The sequence below is a fragment of the Dermacentor variabilis genome, chromosome 11, assembly GCF_050947875.1.
Source record: "Dermacentor variabilis isolate Ectoservices chromosome 11, ASM5094787v1, whole genome shotgun sequence".
In the NCBI taxonomy this organism is placed as follows: domain Eukaryota; kingdom Metazoa; phylum Arthropoda; class Arachnida; order Ixodida; family Ixodidae; genus Dermacentor; species Dermacentor variabilis.
This window is the reverse complement of record NC_134578.1, coordinates 67294315-67307002: the sequence shown is the minus strand read 5'-3', so window position 1 is coordinate 67307002 and position 12688 is coordinate 67294315. Positions and strand designations below refer to the sequence as shown.

Genomic DNA, 12688 nt, shown 5'->3' with positions numbered 1-12688 from the left:
CACACCAAGAAATGAACACGAGGCCTTAATCTATCTTTGTGTCGACTGTCCACTTTAACAAAGACTATGACTAACACGTTAACGATACAGATTACGATACGGCTCACATGCAAGTAATTGTTTGTCTGCATAGAACGGCATTCTGTAATTATCACATCACTTCGCTCAGAACAGTAAATATTTCCTGTGTTAACAGTGTCTGATTAAGTAGAACTTGACAGGCGTCATATATGGCGTTCACAAATGACCATCTACGGTCAGCATCATTCTGCTTGATTGACCAGATTTCACAAAGAATAATTCAAAGATTCACAAAATTTTTCGGTTTTAATTTTGCTGCGTTAGGCATTTTTAAGCTACAAATGTGTTTACCTCTGTGACATCAACGGTGGCCACTCCCGATCCTCTGTGCAACGTAAGGTGGGTTTTATTCAAACAGCTGATGATTACGATGCAGGTACCTTACCATTCCAGCCGCGCGGTATGACTTTTCGAAGCGTAGTGTGACTGTTAGCGTCAACTACGTGAGACAAAGTGACGTGGCTCACGCAATAAACGCAGCATGCACCAGAAGGCCCAGGACGCTTGGTAAAGTTAGTTGCACTCCACACGAGCACCTCGACACTAGTTGCATTTGCAAGCTGTTAAGCGGAAAGGTTTTGTGATGATAACTTCGCTACCAGTGCCCTTTCGATCGAGTGTGTTCGACGAAGTTAATTGGGTGCACTGAAGTGTATGGACTTGAGAGCAGCACTTTAAAAATATTTTAAAAATCCTCACCCCAGAATCAGCCCTCATTCTGAGACGACTTTATTGCGACTTCACTACCTGTAAGCGCCTTTAAAACACAAGTGAAGCAAAAACAAGCTTGAAACATTCAGCTTCGCCACTTGTATGTTCTCCGACACGGTGTCGATCATTTCGACCTTCTGCACTTTGGATATGTGCATTCCTTGTATTGGTCTAAAACAAACAGACGTAGAAGTGATATTACACTATTTTATTTTTGATGGCAAATGTTTATTTAAATACGCATTTTTTCGCAAAATTAAAAGAAAGAACAATAACCGTTGCTGAAACTTTATTGCTGAAATATCAACCCCCGTAGGTTCTCATAATGTCGTTGCCATCAATCCCCAAAAACACCTCGTTTTTCCGTCTAGCACCACGGCGCGGATATGACACTCAGGAAGGCCAGATGCACTCGCTCGATATTGCTCTTCTGACAGGGAAATTACGCCGCGGAAAGCTGTCGTGTATCTGTCGTGTATAGCAACAATAACTCAAAAGGTAACTTCATTGTGACGATGGCCCAAATGAAACTGAAATAAGAATATGCTGATGAAACAGCCCGCTAGTTTCCTTTAACCCGTTCTTCACCTCCGGAATGCAAATGGACACTCTTTTTTCAAATCCTAGTTCCAGAACGAAGCGCTTGATAAGGTCCCCTTGCGTACCTGCAGAAGCCCCTGCACTTGCTCAAGGTTGAGGACCTGTGTCTTGTCAAAGTTCCCCTAGAAGCATCAGTGTATATGGCGTGGTTGCTCTGCATTAATGGCCACGTTGCTACTATCTACCGTATCCACTTTACTACTATCTGCCGCACCCGCTCTGCTGGAGATTGTCACATCAGCAAATGCATTGACCAGTGCAGCATTGTTAAATTTCGTTGCTACCCATGCTCGTTCGGCTATCCGCCGAACGAGCATGGGTAGCTTTCTAAAACTACGCCTACCCTGCGTTTTGCTTTCTTGGTGAGGTCCTTAGGGAATCTGTTCAGACAATAGGATTGTTCATATGATCTTACGCGGCTCATTTTTCAACATAACTTGCAGTCCGGCGAGGCAAGCAAGATCTCTAGACGAGCCTACAATTGTCAAAAGTGTCCACAGTGGACAGGTAGGTAGAAGACTACTTTGTCCTTTGGGAACCAATACCATCCTCCGTGCGCGAGCCCGAAAAGCAATAACGGCGTTTACGACGGAAGTCTCTCTGACCTGACATAAACGAAATCAGTACAAGTAGCCGGTGATTTATGATTCGTCGGTTTATTACTCGTCTATCAAAATGATCGTAATTGCTGGAAGGTATGCCTCGATATCAGAACTTATTTGCTGTTTCGTTAGCTCGTAGGGAGCTAGTGCAACGGGTAATCTGCAGCGATGCCATGAAGTCTCGCTTTCCCGATCGTACCCACACCAGGTTAAAGTCAGCATCATGAAGCGAGTGCAACGTTTAACATCTGTGGTTCTTTATTTGAGCATTTGGGCAACTTGTATGAATGGTATCTGCTAAATCTGCGACCGGGCAGCTGTAATAAATTGGTTGATCCCTCTTTCGAATAAATCTATTATATCACGATGCTGAAACATGCCTTCCAAAGAGCAATGACTGATTTCTTGCCCTTTCACAGATATAGCTCCATAAATATACAGTATTTTATTAATTATGGTTTCACTCGGTTGGCAAAGCTACGACAACGATAGCGAGCACGGGAGCTACGTCCTGCTTTGTAGTGTAAACAGAACCCTGTTGGCTACCATTCGTCGGTGCTGTACCCGACGCGCCCGTAAGCGCGTGTCTGAGGAAACTGCGGCGTTACAACTCTGGCGGTAATGGTCGCGTTAGCGCATACATTTGCTGCAAGATAAGCAGACGCGCGTTCGCCGAGTGCGCTCACCGTGTGACATCTCTGGGCTGACAAATCCAGTGGTGTCTCTCGTTAGTCTCTTTAAAACCATTCCTAGTGATCCATCCTCTCCATCCGCTATCCTGCCTCCATGTCGTCCTATCATTCCTCGGATGTTCCTCTTCCAGCTGCCATGCCCTTACAAAAACGCGAAATGGTGCCGTCCCCTATGGAAGCCATGAATTATGTGTGATGATGATTGCGTTATCTTTATAGAGCACACTAATTCTACGTGTAGGCCGGCATAAAGTGCCCTCTCTATAAAAACAACATCAACATTAACGCTCGCTTAACGCCATGTATAGGTTTGCTAAATAGCACATCGCTAGGCTTGGGAATTGCAAATAAACAAGCATGGTAAATATATCACGTGGTTTCCATCGTGTCTAGAAAATATGAAGCTGCTGAATGGTGCAAAAACGGTTAAAATTTTGAACCAAAGGCCACGCACAGTTTTTAAGTTTGCAGCCCTTCCTGCGCGAGAGGCGGGCACACGCATAAATTCCTTTGCGTAAGATGCGCTGCTTGCAACGTCACCGGCAATAGCACGTGACTTCGATCGTTCGTCCAATTCGAAGCGTGCAATGCCACCCCATAAAGTGCGCCGCGCGGCAAAGAAGGAAGAGAGTAAAAAAATCAAAAACGACGATACTCCCTAATGAGAAATTTAGGCGCAGCTATATTTGTGTTTCCCTTTCGCGTTATATAGGCTGGTGCGGACAATCTGTCTCGTGTGGCCCGTCGCAAATTGGGCAAAGTGCAATGCGACTGCCTCACTAATCTGGAGATCGCGAGAGACAGCGTACGGGTGACGCGTGCGCGTGATTCTCAGCATCCGCCGCCGACAGACCACCCAGACGAGGCCCGCTACCCTGGCGCCATCTCGTAGTCATCGCCGCCACACTACACTTTCCTGCTCACGCTTTCGCCACAGCCTCCTCCACTTTCCACCTCATTTTTTATCTGCACCCTCCTCTCCGCTTTCCTCCTCTCGTTTTCCCCGCTACTCCGCATTCACTTTCATCTTTCGCTTTGCTCCTTTGCTCGGTTACGTTGCTGCTGCCGCCGCCGACCACGTTTGCCGCAAGAACGGCCGCCTAAGAACTGCGCTCTAAAAGCAGGAGGCATAGCTCGTCACGCGAACGCGAACACTCGACTAAGGTATGAAAAGAAGGCAGGAATGGACGTTGGTTTATGACGACAGTGAAAGCAAAAGGGACAATGTATCACTTGACAGTGACGATCACCTCCTGGCGGCATGGTGCAGCAAATTGTAACGTTTCCTCTATTTCCTGTGTTATTATGAAAGGGAAAAAGTATCCTGGTTTGTACGAATTTTCCAAGTGCGAGGCTTTCTTTCTTAAAAATCCGTATTCGGTTCCTTCGTAGCTTCGGCCTACAATTCAGCTGGATGCCAATTTTTCTCTTTCATGTACTTTATTTCACCTATCGGGCTTCTGCAGAATTGATTAGACATTCCTCTATCATTATTCAATTAAAATTAATTTTATAATATGTTTCTTGACGGCATTGTCTAAGTTTCAATGTATAACTGAGTTAGCGATGGTGTCTGGTAAAGGGCCCTCTAAGAAAAAGGCTGTATGCGGTATTTCACAAGCATAAGTACTGTTAGCTATTTGGAGTTGTATGAAAATAAAGTCTTGTAAATCAAAACAACTGAAAATATATAGTACCTGGTACGCTGTGATGCTTATGATAACATAACAAAGGAGTTTTTCATCATCGGAAGTGCGTATATTGCTGAGATTTTTGACGGAGTCGAGAGTAATACAGCCTGCTAAATCAGTATAGAGACATGCAAACAAGGTGAGATTAACCAAGCATTTAATTCCTGTGTCGAAATAGCGCCCATCTACTTGCTCGCTGCCCACTTCAGACTTCCTTACTTAATTACTGAAAATTGCAAAGAGGAAGTTACGAACCAGATATCTTTACTGAATTGCTAGTACATCTACGCATGAGGCTAAGCTCTATTGCAGCAAAACTTGACAAGTCACCACCTCTATGGCTCTCCCTCCTTGAAGATACTACGCAATTTAGACAACGGCCAGCTATATTCAAATTACGCAAATACTCTACATTTCTCTTATATTGGGTGTTCCTTATTTGAACATTAGGTAAATATGATCTGTCGTATATCCGTCTTCAAGCTTTACTGGATATTAGCACAGCCATATCTGTATACAGCTTTCACGCCTCATTTTCACGTTTTTCAGCATCGGCTCAGGACATGATGGGAACGCTGCACAAGATTACCTCAAGAACAGCCCAGGGGCTCTCAATTGTCCTGATAACCCAAAATATATTATGGCACAATATTTTCAGCCAGAGACAGAGTCTTACCTCCCTTTGTCTACTTGTACCCGTGATCAAGTTAAGGCCTTTTTAAAGTGAGTTCTTTTTAGTTTTCTTTACATATTACATGGACAATAATATAAATACGAGGCCAGTGATGTTAAATTGCAGGCGCTACGAAGACAATAGCTTTTACTTTCAACTCGTACCACGGCATTTTACTATAACATACGAGTTGTGACACCATAACAAGGAAAGCTAGGCTATCTTAGTGTTGGTCTTCGTAATTATGTTATCCTCACTGGAACATTTTATCATTAATAATATCCGCTTCATGCGTAATGTTCGTCGCCTCATTGTAGACATTTTCGGTAGATAGAATTATGGTGTCTATGCTCTCCTCTTTGAAATAAAAAAAGAAAGGAAACCCAGAGGAAGGCATGGTTTTGAACTTCTGCCTGCGAACATCGCAGCCTCCTGCTTCAACAATCCTGCCACGACCACATTTTTATTTCATGGTATTAAGCGATCTTTCAATAAAGAAAGCACGAAATACCTCTAAGCGGGCTCCTAAAACACACTAAAAGATCAGGTACGCAATTGCAAGCGTCTATTAAACGTATTCATTCCGGCGGTGATCCTTGAGTTACATACGCACTGTGAACATCAGCAGCAGATTCCCCCCCCCCCCCCCAAGAAAGGCACACCGAGTGCTTCACGCATATGCAGCACGTTTCACTGCTCTAGAGGTCACAATGGCCCGCACACTTTTTTTCGTTCTAAAGCAAGCCACGTCTTCGAAACATTTGGCACGTGCCTGCCATTCCAATTCCTAGTCTTCTTTCGATATGGTAGCGTTTATCTTAAGGCGTTGTATTAGACAGCACTCCCTTCGGAATGGCCTCACATTATCCAGTACTTTGGCCTTGCGAGATACCATTGCGTACATAGGAACTACGCCACGTAGTAGCGGCTTCGTGTATGGCCTTTGTGTATTGTAATATTTCTTCGCCGGACTACAATTGCCGTCATCGCGTTAGCATAGATTTCACGGGAATAGACACATGCACTCGCTATTGCATACCATTGGGTCGCATATGACATCACAACCTGAGCTGTTCTGGTTGAGCCCGTTCTGTACTGTTCAGAACCCAACAAACAGCATGCGTAAATGTGTCTCAAACTCTCACTGTAGAACCACGCTGCTGCCGTTGTATGATCATCGCCAACATAGATGTCGTCTTGCTGCTGCCATCGCAGACTGTTATGGTTACGTCTCGCACTATACTTCAGTTACGCAAACGCGTTCGTCTGTCTGAGAACGCTTTGCAGAAAACTAAGGAACGGTGGCAGCCAGCTGCCTGCAAGACGCTTCGCACATCATCAATTGCCACCGTGCGTACGACCTGAAATAAAAGTTAACAGCGAAGCTGTTAGTGCGACTAGAAGCTCTCAAGAACGTTTTATTCCAACCCGCCATGGTTGCTCAGTGGCTACGGTGTTGGGCTACTGAGCACGAGGGCGCGGGATCGAATGCCGGCCACGGCGGCCGCACTTCGATGGAGACGAAATGCGAAAACACCCGTGTACTTAGATTTAGGTGCACGTTAAAGAACCCCAGGTGGTCGAAATCGCCGGAGTCCTCCACTACGGCGTGCCTCATAATCAGAAAGTCGTTTTGGCAAGGAAAACCCCATAGTTTAAATTTAATGTTTTATTCTAGTTTTCAGTCTTTTTCAATTTAATACAAAATCCATGAAATTCGTGATTTGGAAAATCATAAAGAATAATAGCAGCAAAACTACACGCCAATTTCGGAGTGTCTGTGACACATCATTTAGGGGTCACAAGCAACCCTCGTCAGCGACCGAATTAGGGGTTGTACAAAACGCTTCACAAGCTTCTCTGTTTGCCTGAAAGGGCCAGAAGCGGGAGAGAACTTATGTTTTCTGAAAACTATGGGTAATGCGTGCTGAAAGATTGAAATATGCCGCTTTATTTAGTGATTTGAACGTAATTACTGGATGCTGCTTTTCCCTCAATTCTGTTCCCTCAATTAAAGACATGCAGAAGGAAGGGACAGCATAAATCAAAGTGACAATTTTGGCGTACTGGGCATCCATCGTTAGTGAACGGCTTCCGCTTTTTCCAAGGGCCGATTATACATAGCCTTCATGCAAAGCATAGCAAGATTTTCTAAGTCTTGTCAGCGGTAAAATAAACAAAAGAAATAGGCAGTTTCGTCCGAAGGCTGAAGCACCCATACCAATAGCAAGGTATAACGTTACACTTGAATTATTTGTACAGTGTTTTAATTATGCGCGATTTCAACTAGCGCGGATATGTCGTGCGAGTGACCGTCAAAACTTCTGACACAATAAAATGCTCTAAAATTTCATGTGCGGCCTCCAATAATATCACAGAAGCGCCACTGCGCTGCCCATTGAGAACAATGCCACTTAGATTGTGTCACTTTTAGGTTGTGAGCACTGATATTTATGTAGAGTTTTCAGGAAGTAGACAATATTTGGCATAAAATGCAAGCGCTGTGAAAGAAAATATCTGTTGCATTTGCTTGCACGTTGTCATTTTGAAAATGTTCAGGGCAGTGTTTCAGTCAAGAAACGAAAATATGTTTTGACCAACTTTTGCTGTTGACTGGAACAGCATCTACCTTGCCTATAGGACATAACTATACATGCTCAATACATACACCTAAATATGTACTGAACATCAAAGCGATGGCGACGGCGACTCCGACGACTCCAAAAACTTGCCTAGAGTGTCTGTATAATTGCTATCAGAATAAAGGACACTGCCGTTTAGGTGCTTCCTTCGGTACTCTAACAAAGGTTATGCGCACATTAGAAACGTTCATATCTCCAATGGACAACAAACACATTTTTTCGATGATGAGAGAGCTGGATCATTTAGTTCAGAGCTGCCAAAAAATCCCCGCAGAACAATCCTTGGGTTGTTTTCCGTAAGCGATGGCTCGCGTATAACAATTAAAAACATGTTGCAGATTTACATGATGAACAGCAGTTGCAACAATCATGATGGTCATTGCAGAGGAAGTGAACCACTTGTTCAGGTACAAAGCGTGTTGAGTCAGCCACAATGTGGTGGGCCTTGTATGAATGCGCCACGCCGCACAGTACAATAGGAGGCGCGCAAAAAAATTTCGGCAAAGAAGGTGTCGCTGAAAGTTTGTCTTCATCATTACATAGTAAATGCCAGTTACACGGCAAAACAGTTGTTGCCACGCCACATGCATGAAATTCCAAGCATGTGAAAACCCTGGCTTACAAGGAACAAATTTTTAAATGTGTTTTATTTCACCTGTCGAGTCGCGTGTCATTCGTTGATTAGAGGATTGGGCTTGAGTGCTGTAGCACCGTGTATGAAAGCAATAAAAGAAAATTGATTCTCTCTCTCCATATGTGTACATATATATGTGTGTGTGCGTGCGTGCGTGTGGCAAGAGAATATATATATATATATATATATATATAAACTTCAAAGAATGTTCCGAAGGTCCGGTCTGCAAAGTCCGGGCCACCGCACTTGCTGAAGTTTCGGCTGGGGCATAGCCTTACTCTGATGACGGCTTTGCCATGGTCGAAATGTATGCAAGTATACATACGGTATATGTAATGCAATTGTTTATCATTATCAGGAGACAACATTTCTCCGCCTAACAAATGTTATACAGCGCAGGACGCGCCTGCATGTATTGGTAGCTTCTGCAATGTTATCGATGGTTCCATCTGATGTCTGTCACTGAACCTCGTGTAATCTTATTGCATGTATGCGCGACGCGAATAGTGTAGAACTTTGTGGAAGACACGCGGGTCGCAGCGATTACTCTGGAACATTTGACGACTGATGTATAAGAGCCGACTAGCTTGACACCCCGATCACATTTTCACCAATCGCCGGATGTGTTCGCCGCAATTGTTTTAGTGCAGCCTGTTTTTGTTGGTGTAAGTTCGCCGAATAAAAGTTAGTTTTGTCTTTCACAATATTGCTACTGCGTTCATTACCATCACTACCACGTCACAATATATTTGTACTGTGGGGGTGTTATGCTGGGGAATGCAGACGCCTTCCTGGCCCCTGCGAATCCTCACAATACATGAACAATTTTTCTTTTTACTGTGCTGGTCAAAACTATACCCAAGACACCGCCTTAAAACAGAAATATAGCAACCTAACTCTCTCTAGTAAGGTCACTCTTGACAAACGGCGGTCACCGGACGGAACACCAAACATATGTTTGCTTTAATTTGCGTATGCGGGCGTGCATTCCTTCCGACCGTGTAACTTCTCAATACAAAGAACAAATAGTTCATTTGTATATGTATATCCGGCAGACAGCCTGTGACCTATATCCAGTAAACATCGTTCACCATAAATGGCCCGCAACATACAAAGTGTAAAGTGGGAGAAGATTCGAACAAAATAAATTCTTTATTCAAAGCTAGAATCACCTGATATTTGAAAGATCACGATATTCAAAACGCAATGCCCGTATGTAAGCTCGCCATGTCAAAGACACACATTACAATACAGCTGCATGTGCGATGACTGACCTAAAATGTGCGTTTAGGTTTCAGTTTTGCAGTAAATAAGCATTTTAACCATTACCTGCAAATGTTTTGTGTAGTAGAACACACGTTCTGCTGAATGGAGAAATGAGGACAGTTTCAAGATGTTTATGATGTACTTGTATAAACACGTTAATGGATGACACAGTCTAGACAGACGCCACCCAAAAAAGTGGAGGTCTTATAATAAACCTCCTTGCGCATAAGAAACACTCGCAGACTTAGCATTCGGCATGGGGGCACTCGCTCTTGAACTCTTTTTCTGAACAGTCACATTAAGCTACTTTGCCATAGGTTGTGGCCTTCGATGTTCAGCCTAAATTTACAGATGGCTATATGTGCTCCTGCAGGCCTAAAAACCAACTATATGTACAAATTGAGTTATTAAACTCTATTGTTGCCGCTAGGATCTCTACGCTAGCAGTCTCTCCTACCACACATGCAGTGGCAGTACCGATTTGAATGACAATACACTCATAACACTGGACTTGAAGGTGCTGATAACAGTCGGCCCACTTGTAACAGGTTGTCGATGGGTTTGAGGATACGGCTTTCAATCATAACAGAAAGTAGCATTGCAATAGTAACCTCCAGGGGCCCAAATTGGTCTCCACCACAGCTTACTCACTTATCTGCAACAATTATTTTAGGATATCGGCTTCTTCTATTACACAATATATGAAGCGAAACGCTGCCCTTAGTCTGCTTACCCGTATACCAAAGTGACTTTACATGAGTGTAGCCTTTTTATTGCCGCTCTGCCTTTCATTTTTCGGGTGTGAGAAGCTCAGGGCAAATGACCATGTGTTACAAAGAGATGATGATGATGATGCTTTGGCTTTTGTGGCGCAAGGGCCAGTCATGGCCAAAGAGCGCCATACAATAGTGTTATGTACTAGGCGAGAAAAATAACAAAGGGTATGGTGGCTGTCTATGACGATATAGTGTGGCTGTATAGAGGCGTAAGACAAGAAGCAACATATGAACATGTTAACATAATGACGATTGCTTGTGAGGTGTGCTGGTAACCTAAATGTTATACCATGAAGGTGTGAGATACCAAAAACGTATATATCTGCGTGGCACAACTGCCTCAACGAGATCCTTAATGGAAATTGCCCGGAGGCAAGTGCTATACAAAGCGCTGCTTTCGCAGCAGCAGCCTCTGATTAGAGGCCGTGCAACAAAACTTGCAGGCCTAGTATTTGTAATGCGTCAACATCCTGTAAAAAGTTAAAAACTGTTTTTGGGTTAATAAGCGGGTCAGCAACAAGGAAATTACATGGGTGTAAAGGTATCTGCTGTCCGTACGCCAGAGGGAAGTGCCTTGTCCTTTGAGATTCCGCTTCCCGACACTCCAGCAGGACATGGAGGACGGTCAGTGTCTCGCCACATTTCAACAGGTTGGAACTTCGCTACCGGTCAATAGATAAGAGTGTGTGCCATAGGTATGGCCTGTCCTAAGGCGGCAGAAAATGACTTCAGTGCGCCGTGTTTTCATTATTGGTGCGTAATTTCCCAAGTGTGGCCTAATTAAATGGAGTTTATTCGAAGTTTCAGCATCCTACATCTGTTGCCAATGCCTTCTATGTTTTTTGCGCCAAAATAGTTTTAGGTCTGAAGGTGCGACACCTATGGAAGAATTTCCAGCTTTTGCTGTAATGGATTAGGCAATTTTATCAGCAAGCGTGTTGCCCTCGATGCTTTTGTGCCCAGGCACCCAACATGCTCTGATGTGTTTATTACACGAATATAATTTGCACAGGAGTGAATATAGATTAGTGAGTATGGGATTCTTGAGGTTCTCGAGTGACATCAGAGATTTTACGACAGCTAAGGAGTCTGTAGGTAGAATGACTTTCTGCAGCTTTGTTTTCTTGATTTGTTGAACAGCAGAGAGTATTTCGTAAGCCTCTGCGGTGAAGATGTTCGTTTCCGTGTGCATAACGTTGAATTTGGAGAACGATGGGCCGACAGCTGCACACGAAACGCCAGCATTCGACTTCGAAGCGTCAGTGTAAAATTCAGTGTACGGGCACTTGTGCTGGAGTTCTAAGAAATGCATTGTCATGTGTGCCTCTGGAGCGTGTGTTGTAACCTCTACGAAGGATGTATAGCATTCTATGTGCTGCCACTGCCACGGCGGCAGTGGCGTCGCTGGGACCATAAGGTTTTGCTCAAGAGTCGGAACTTCCATTTCCTCAGAAAGTTTTCTAACGCGTGGGGAAAATGGTTCTCTAGCTGCAGGTCTATTATCAAACAGCTTAGCAGATGCGATGTAGTTTATGATTTCGTAACACGGATTGTGGCGGTTCGCGTTAAATTTCAGAAATTAACGGACACTGCAGTAGAACCTCTGACGATGAAGCGACCACTCGTTGGCTTCAACGTAGAGACTCTCTACAGGACTCGTCCTGAAGTTACGGGTAGCCAGGCGGATGCCTAAGCGAAAAATAGGGTCAAGAACCTTTAACGCGCTTGGAGTGGCAGACTGGTAAACCATGGCGCCGTAGTCTAGGAGCGTACGTATTAGGCTTTTGTAGACATTCATGAGGCATTTCCTGTCACTGCCCCTTGTTGCATGTGACAAGATTTTCAGAATGTTCATTGTTTTTAGGCATTTGTTCTTTCGATGTTTTAGGTGCGAAATGAAAGTTAATTTTTTTATCCAGAATAACTTTCAGAAATTTGTATTTTCTGTTTACAGGTATGCGCTGTCCATTTAAGTCTATATTGGGATCTGCGGTCAGTCCTCTCGGGTGCATAACACACGTGAGCTTTTATTGGGATTGATTTTAAAGCCATTTTCTCTGGCCTATTTAGACACTTTGTGCAGTACAATTTGGATGTGTCGTTCACAGATTGCGAGGTTGCATGACTTGACACGGATCTGTATATCATCTTCATATAGGGAATAGAAAGAACACCCTGTGGGGTATTGCTGAACGCAAGGAGTTCATTTTTATGATGAAAAGCGTGCAGCTGAGTACGCCTCACTGCGGCGCCCCAGTTTTCTGTGTATATGGTCTGGACAGAGCATTCCCCACTCTAACACGGAACGTGCGATTTGATA

General features: G+C 44.0%; 1 protein-coding gene across 1 annotated transcript in view; it reads left to right on the top strand.

Annotated features, from left to right (window-relative positions):
- Window positions 1-12688, top strand: part of LOC142564321 (uncharacterized) — a 66399-nt gene that overhangs the window by 38786 nt on the left and 14925 nt on the right. The window contains exon 8 of the mRNA XM_075675276.1: window positions 4927-5100. Coding sequence (XP_075531391.1) covers window positions 4927-5100 — 174 coding nt within the window. The remainder of the gene's footprint in view (window positions 1-4926; window positions 5101-12688) is intronic.